This window comes from Salmo salar, chromosome ssa09 (assembly GCF_905237065.1).
Source record: "Salmo salar chromosome ssa09, Ssal_v3.1, whole genome shotgun sequence".
Lineage (NCBI taxonomy): Eukaryota > Metazoa > Chordata > Actinopteri > Salmoniformes > Salmonidae > Salmo > Salmo salar.
In genome coordinates, this window is record NC_059450.1 from 139,994,771 (window position 1) to 140,003,404 (window position 8,634).

General features: G+C 42.7%; 1 protein-coding gene across 3 annotated transcripts; it reads left to right on the forward strand.

Moving 5' to 3' along the window:
• Positions 1–1,451: 1,451 nt before the first annotated feature.
• On the forward strand, positions 1,452–8,390 carry gdn (Glia-derived nexin). Of its 3 annotated transcripts, none has more exons than XM_045723255.1 (9): positions 1,452–1,690; positions 3,374–3,676; positions 3,996–4,223; positions 4,456–4,653; positions 5,551–5,749; positions 6,153–6,250; positions 6,620–6,706; positions 6,868–6,951; positions 7,220–8,390. In XM_045723255.1, the coding sequence occupies exons 2-9, from the start codon at positions 3,406–3,408 to the stop codon at positions 7,255–7,257; spliced, it is 1,203 nt and encodes a 400-aa protein (XP_045579211.1). In that variant the 5' UTR covers positions 1,452–1,690; positions 3,374–3,405; the 3' UTR covers positions 7,258–8,390.
• The last annotated feature ends 244 nt before the right edge of the window (positions 8,391–8,634 follow it).

The following is an 8,634-nucleotide window of genomic DNA, read 5'->3' on the forward strand; positions in this document are numbered from 1 at the left end:
TACTTGCGTACTACTGTTTTTACAGATGAACATGGCACCTTCAGGTGTTTGGAAATTGCTCCCAAGGATTAACCAAACTTGTGGAGGTCTACAAATTTTTTTCTGAGGTCTTGGCTGATTTCTTTTGATTTTCCCATGATGTCAAGCAAAGTGCCACTGAGTTTGAAGGTAGGCCTTGAAATACATCCACAGGTACACCTCCAATTGACTCAAATGATGTCAATTAGCCTATCAGAAGCTTCTAAAGCCATGACATAATTTTCTGGAATTTTCCAAGCTGTTTAAAGGCACAGATCAACTTAGTGTATGTAAACTTCTGACCCACTGGAATTGTGATACACTGAATTGTAAGTGAAATAATCTGTCTGTAAACAATTACTTTGTGTCATGCACGAAGTAGATGTCCTAACCGACTTGCCAAAACTATAGTTTGTTGACAAGAAATTTGTGGAGTGGTTCAAAAATGAGTTGTAATGACTCCAACCTAAATGTATGTAAACTTCCAACTTCAACTGTATGTATGGTTTTTCCCAAGTTTATACATTTGTATGTTGGCAGACTTTTCTGAAATGGCGCATGCTGAAATTCAGTATGAAATTTATGCAAGAGTTATAAATAAGGCCCCTGAAGTCTCCACCTGGGCAGAGGAGCAAAGGCTATGTCTCCGCGGTCTATTAAAGGGAAGGACAGAGAGGGCTCCAATATCTCCTGTAGATATAACCTACAGTTGAGCATCTGTTATCAGCATACATGACTCTGCAGTCTGCAGGATCTGCTCTGCTTCTAGTTTCAGCAGCCTTTTGAGCAGGACATGATGCCTCCCTCACCTGCTTACATAACCTCATACCCCCCCCTCCCTTATTGAGCACACTGCCTCTTGATTACATGTACCTTCACTCTTATTTAATCTCCTGTAACTCAATTCCCCATACATTCACTAACACTTAAATAATCATGTATTTTTATTATGGCGGAGGGGGTGTAACTGAACCAGGGCAGGGCCCCTCCTGTATGTGTGTGTGTGTGTGTGTGTGTGTGTTTGGGCAGCACACTGGTGAACAGAGGCACCGGGTGGTCCTTTTGTCCTGCCAACAGTTATCTGGGGGCCCCATACTGGGGCCACAGGGGGCAATTGACTTACAATACAACTGTCTTCCAATGTCTCCATAGTGAGTGGGGGAGAGGTAAAGTTTGAGTTGGCTACTTATAACTTTATGTTACAAACACTCTCTTCTGGGTCTGACATGTCATTGCTGGGTGAGAACACACCCTTGTGTGTGCATTAACAAAGATGAGTAAAAGCAATTAAGCCCATTTTTTATATCGGGCACCCACCACCTATCACATACACAAAGCTAAATGAAATACATGAACCATTTTAAATCACAAATGGTGGCTAACAGTTATAAGACAGTTATTTTTAACCGTTAAATAACAAGGACTATTCAATGTTGCGCGACATGTTCTTTGTCACTTCCTGTTGACAGCAGCCTAGTAATTTAGTAATAGTATTAAACACTTGCAAGTTGTCACTTTCTGCGTTGTTTTTTTTCCGAATCGAGTTTCACTGTCGGGAGGGCGGAGTTGAACTCACCAAAACCCTCCATATGATAATCTAAGTGTCAGACAGAATCTTTACCTTTGGGACAAGCATCGAAGGAGACTTTGTGCCTTGCTATTCACTCTTCTGGTAACTCGAGAGAGGCTGGTGTTGTATTTGTATTGAGTTACTAACCGGAACCGTTGTATGCTCAAATAACGTTTTTGGACCGTTTAAATCCAAACTATTCAAGTAAGGATCTACTATCTCCACATGGAGACGTGGTATACACTTTAAAAATGTATGTAGGATATGGCAATGTAACTATGTTTCAGGCTAGCCTACGTATTATGTTCTTTGTAGAGTTAGAGCGAGATGAGTGATGTGAGGCAACATTGTTGCCAGCCAGGATGGACGAGTATTCAACTTCTAGTGCGACTCTTCAAAGTGGATGTATTCTAATTAGCTACTTTGTAAACAATGATCATTATTGGTCAACACTTGGGTCATATTCTCTGGACTTCACGGTTACTGTACTGTTAGCAAAGCCTACACCCATTCCCATAACTGAAATGCAGAATTATACTTCTGTTTTTTTGTTTCAGTCATGGATAGTGTTTCTCAAAGTTAATGTCAAGGTGATTTAGTAGGCTGTTTGTCAACTCATTTCTTTAATCACATTTCCAGACTGGCATCCTTCATTTTTGTAACCAATTGTTTTGAATAGCCTACAGTAGGGCAGGCTTTAGCCTACATTTTACCAGCCAACACACACAGAGCGCTGAAGGAGTTTACAGTCTGTACGTCTGAACTGGAGTTGGTTTAATGAACTTGTGGAGGAGAGGCAGGGGTGTGTTGTCACCAACCTTAAATACCTCTGCTGCAGGAGGCTATGACTGAGTGTTGTTGATGGTTCCTGGTCAAGATTGGGCTTGGTGTTGGGTTATCTTGTTCTGTATCTGTCAGTAGCTTACTTTTTATATTACTAACAGTTTCAGAATAAAGTAGCTGTGAAGAGGATTAAAGATCCCAAGGAACATCAGAGAATTCCAATGATTAGCTTGGTAACTTAGTTGATATACTGTAGGCCATTGTGCAGAGACAAACTCCTTACAATTTTTACATTATTTTTATTTAACCTATATTTAATTAGGCAAGTCAGTTAAGAACAAATTCTTATTTGCAATGACGGTCTACCCTGGCAAAACCCTAACCCGGACGACACTGGGCCAATTGTGCGCCGTCCTATGGGATTTCCAATCACGGCCAGTTGTGATACAGCTGGGAATCAAACCAGGGTCTGTAGTGACGCCTCTAGCACTGAGATATAGTAGACCACTATGCCACTATTATTTACAAATTTTTATAATATAATTAACCCACCACATGTTTCTCAATCTGCACTGAGACAATGGCTGTCTGGGTTTTATTGCAAGCTGTTGCATAATTGAATTCATAAAGCCAGTATTTCCACAGGAAGGAAGCTAGAGCTGATGTAGTCTCCTAAAAATGTTATTTGACTTTATATGAACTATAGAAAGACTGGCAATGATGTGCCAATAACAGGATAAGTAGTGCACTACTTGGTGCTGGTCTTGGGACCTGACAGTGTCTATTAGTCATGTTTAGATTGCATGACTAACACTTCACTTGACAGTGGTGATACTGATGCCAGTGCCATAGGGGCACAGGACCTTGTAGCTCCTGTCAAAACCATAAGGAAGAAGGACAGGCTAGACTGCTCTCTGTTTGGATTGTGGTGAACTACAGTGAGTCATAATCCTACATGCAAATGACTTCCATTACTCTCTCTCCCCCTCTCCCCTCTTCCAGGTGGGTCAGTCAATCAGTGAGTGAGACCTGAAATGGGCCTCCCCTCGTTACTGTGCATGTGTATGCTGGTAACCCTGGGTGGCCACCGGGGGGTGATCTCCCAGGCCCCCTCCACCCCATCCTATGGCGAACGGGGCTCCGACCTGGGTCTCCAGGTGTTCCAGCAGGTGGCCCGCTCCAGACCCCAGCAGAACGTGGTGCTCTCCCCCCATGGCGTGGCATCCATCCTGGGCATGCTGCTGCCAGGCACCCATGGAGAGACCCGCAGGCAGCTCCTCACAGCACTCCGCTACAAGAAGAATGGTAAGACTCCCTTAATACTAGTCCTTTCATAGCCTCATCCAGTGTCTCTCATTAAAGGGATACTGTGAAATTCTGGCAATTAAGCCACTTTTCTACTTGCCCACAGTCCGATGAACTCATGGATAGCATTTCTATGTCTCTGCGTGGTAGTTTTGCGAGCCAATGCTAACTAGTGTTAATGCAATGACTGGAAGTCTACAGGTACGCTAGCGTATGCTACTGTACCGGTTTACTTCCAGTCATACTCCTACCCCGAGGAACGACACTTTTCAGAGAATCACAACATATCTCATTGAAATTCCCCAATTCTTCTTTCCAGGCCCTTATAAGATGTTGAGAAAGCTCCACAAGACGCTGACGGCCAAGTCCAACCAGGACATCGTGACTATCGCCAACGCTATGTTCTCCCAGCAGGGCTTCCCTATGGAGGAGGCCTTCATGTCCTCCAACAGGGCTAACTTCCAGTGTGAGAGCCGGACCTTGGACTTCACTGACACCGAGGCGGCTGCAGCCACAATCAACATCTGGGTCAACAACCAGACCAAAGGTGAGACTCCAACTGGATTCAAACTTACTGTTGGACAGTCAATTAAAGCATGACCATAGATCTCTAATGGTATGTAATAAGGATACATTCATATAGAACCAGATTTTATTTCACAAGGTCTTGTGATGATTTGACATTAAATAGAAGTCACTAACTTGAAGGTTTATTTTGGTCAGTGTGTCATTGGTGTTGGAATGATAATTTTTTCTGACTGTTGTGTTCTCATTTACAGGCCACATCCCCACTCTGGTCAAGGCAGACATGTTGGACGGCGCTCTGACCCGCCTGGTGGCCGTCAACGCCATCTATTTTAAAGGCCTGTGGAAGTCCCGCTTCCAGACGGAAAACACCAAGATGAGAACCTTCAACGCGGGAGACGGCAATTCATACAAGGTCTCCATGATGTCCCAGCTGTCGGTCTTCAACATTGGTGAGTTCTGCTCTGAGACACCACTCTGAACCCTTCTGACCTGCTCACTGGGCTACTATTCTGACCTGCTCACTGGGCTACTATTCTGACCTGCTCACTGGGCTACTATTCTGACCTGCTCACTGGGCTACTATTCTGACCTGTGTGTGAAACGATATACTGTCTGCTGTAGAACACATAATTCCATCTTGACTGTAGTTTAGCCATTTAAGTGACGTGAGTTTGTCATGTCGGCCTAAGAGTAGTCGAGTTGGGTATTTATCAATGCCTTACAGTTTTAGCACAGAATAGCTACTCTCTGGACGGTCTGGGATTATTTCCCTGACGTGCCTAGTTAATTTCTGAGAATAAATTGGGAAAACCTCTTGAATAAAATTACTGCAATAAAACATTGCTCTTGGGAATCATTTTCATCCTCTATTTTTGAGAAAATGTTACAGAACATCACATTAGGGAAGCATACTTCTCAGACATGAATTACAGATTAAATCACTTTTGATATTTGTGTATAATGGGAAACATTGTTGCTTTATGACAACATGTGGAGTTCAGCTTTGATTACTTGTTTTATGGCTGTTTCACAGTGTGACTGTATCTAGTCCTGTCTATGAATGCTTGTGTTGTTGGATAGGTATCACTGTGGTTTTGGCGTCTTTGTCTTGCCACATCCCACCACAGATTGTTCAGGGAACCAACAAACGCCATCCTTCTCATTATGCAACTAAAGCCAAACTAGACTAGAAAACGAACATATTAATGTCACTATAGATGAGAGATATAGTATTTATTCACAAGATGACTATCCTCAAAGGTGTTGAATAATGTCAGAATTTCAGGTGGACCATGAATACAGTAACACTTCTGGATACCCCTCACCCCTGACCCCACATCTCCTAGGTCTGGCCAGCACACCCCAAGGGCTGAATTATAAGGTCATCGAACTACCGTATCACGGCAACAGCATAAGCATGCTGATCGCCCTGCCATCGGAGGAGGACACGCCCCTAGGTGATGTCATCCCTCACATCAACACAGCCACGGTACAGAGCTGGACCAAGCTGCTACACCATAGGAAGGTCCGCCTGCTGCTGCCCAAGTAAGACCCAAACACAACAACCCACTCACTGGTTCAAAAACCCTTACCCAGAATCCTGTACAGGAGGGTTCAATGTTCTAAACACATTGCCGGTAAAAAATATATTGTATAGAGCTGATGTTATTGCCCACTACATGACAGAGAAGCGTGTCTAATGTTGCATCCCAATGACCAGGTCACTTCCAGGTATTGTTGCAGGGACAGGTCAAAGACAAGACACACCCACTCCTGGGTCTTTTATTGGCAGGAAGCACTTCCTGTCACCTGCTAACACTCATCAAATGTCACACTTAAATGACTAACTCCTAGGTACAGCATTGTGCAATCTTTCTATTTGTTATGTGTATGAAAAGTCTTCACTAATTGTTGAAGGAAAGGCTCATTACGTCGTGTGTGTGTGTAGGTTTTCTGCTGAGGCTGAAGTGGACCTGCAAGCCTCCCTCTCAGCCCTGGGGATAACAGACATATTTGATGAGGATAAAGCCGACTTCAGACACCTCAGTGAGTGGCACTGGGATCATAAATCAAACATCACATAGAACTGTAATGTCTTCTTTCTGACAGTGTATCAATCATTGGTCTGTCTGACTTGACACAACAATGACTGGAGCTAATATATGAAAGCATTGTTGACTGTTTACTGCAGTGAGATCTCCAAATAGCCATGATTCATGACTAACTGTCTGGTGTGAAGTGGCGATAAAGCATAAGATGTTCTTTTCTACTAACATCTTCTGCAGGCTTCCTTATATTATGGATCAGAATTAGTGTGCATAATAATTGGGTTGTCCTTTAGCGCCACCCAGTGGGACATTTATATTCAATGGAACTTTTCAGCACTAATATTTTGTCATCCAACTTTTCCCTCAGGTACAGAGCCTGTGTATATATCTAAAGCTCTACAGAAGGCCAAGATCGAGATCAATGAGGATGGAACCAAAGCAGCAGCTGTTACGAGTGAGTGGTTGTTGGTTTAGTCATTTTGTTTCTGTTTGTATTTAGTTTAATGTGTGTGAATTGAATTTTGCATCTGTGTGGATATTCTCTCTGAATATTAGAGGAGATCAGGCAGGTTGACGACTTAAGTGTTTTCATTTGTATTTCTCATTTTTCTCCAGCTGCCATCTTAATGGCCAGGTCTTCTCCACCTTGGGTCATCGTAGACCGACCCTTCCTCTTCCTCATTCGGCACAACCCAACAGGTACAGCATCCTGTCTCTCTGTCAAGCTCTCATTCTTCTATTACTTTTAGAATGTACTCTAATGGCTTCAAAAGACTGGCATCCTCTTTGGCAAAGATCACTAGTTGTTGTGTAATTGACATGACATACAATACATCGGGACGCAGGTCAGGTCATATTCTGATCTCCGGTCATGTTCTGTCTTTGTTTTTCTTTCTTATTGACATGTTGACTATGTTCATTTCCTTCTATTTTCTGTAGAATTACTTGTTGTTTCCTTGGTCCTCAGGTACAATCCTCTTCATCGGCCAGGTCAATCAGCCTTGAGCCTTTCCTGCCTGCAGATATCCCTTTCACTGGAATGTGCCTTCCGAGCTTAAGAATAATACATTTTTAATATACACAGCACACACTTCCTTGCTCACATGCAAACACACCTATACAACACTTGCACACAAACAACATCCACACTTATACTCAAAGACTTGTATTTGTGTGCAATGTGGACATATTATGATGCCATTTCTTTTAAATGTTTCCATTTGATTTTACTTTTATTATGGTCCATAATATAGTGTTCTGCCAATGAGACATTTCCATTGTGTTTAATTATTTGCTAACCTTTTTTAAATCACCCTGAATGTCAAACGTGTATATTATATGGAGTACATTTCAGTTTGAATGCATGTTATTGGTGATTTTACATGTTCAATTTAAGATTGGAAAGTTACACTCCAAGTCACTGACTTAATTTAGCCACTCAAACCCATGTTTTGATAGGTCAATCATTTTCATTAAACTCTGTTTGAGTACTCCTATATTTTTAAAATAAACATCCTTTCTGTTGTATCAATCAAATATACAAAACTTTCTATAAAGTAAATTCATTATGTAAAGGGTAGCTTCTATTATTGAAAAGTACCTTTGATGTGCATTTGACTGGGGGAGATTCTCATTTGCGAAAAAGACAGTATTCTCCTCGACGACTCCATCCCCTCTCCTCCGTGACCTGGAAACCATTCAAGTGATCTAGTGGTCGAGGAGAGTGTCAATTAATTAGTAGGCGAATGGAGGAGTGTCCTCGCCTCCTTCCGCCAACGAAGCACAAGAGTCATGTGAGCTAAATTTTTGTGAGCGTGGAGAGGCTAGAGATAGGCAGACTAGTAAATTGGGTATTGAAGAAAGGCCATCTTTGTGTGTGTTCTGAAAGCAGTACATCGGATGAAGGTACGGCATGAGCATGGTGAACGGATAGACGTGGTTATGGACAGCGAGGAAGACGGAGAAGATGTTGAAGTACAAAATGCATCCTTCTGTCTCTGATGGCTCAGAAATTGAACCTGACCGAGTGAGAATGAATTACCTGTGGGGGCAGGTGTGGTGAAGACCTCCGAGTCCGAGCCTTACCGGGGTGGCGTTGAGGTGGATCAACTGAAATCAAAAATTCCCTGTGTCTGACACCCACCGTTTCGTGTGACTGAGAAGACATTGTCTGTCCTTTTGAGATTTGAAGCAGCCTTTACCTGATAAAGTCATGTTAGGATATGTCAGTTATCCCGTGAGAGCTTTTGTGCTGAACCCACTAAGGTGTTTCAGATGCCAAGCTTATGGTCATATTACAGCAGTGTGTTGGAGGGCGACTCCAAGATGTGAGAAGTGTATATGAGGGCATGGGACAAAGGAAAGTGCAGTATCTGTGGAAAA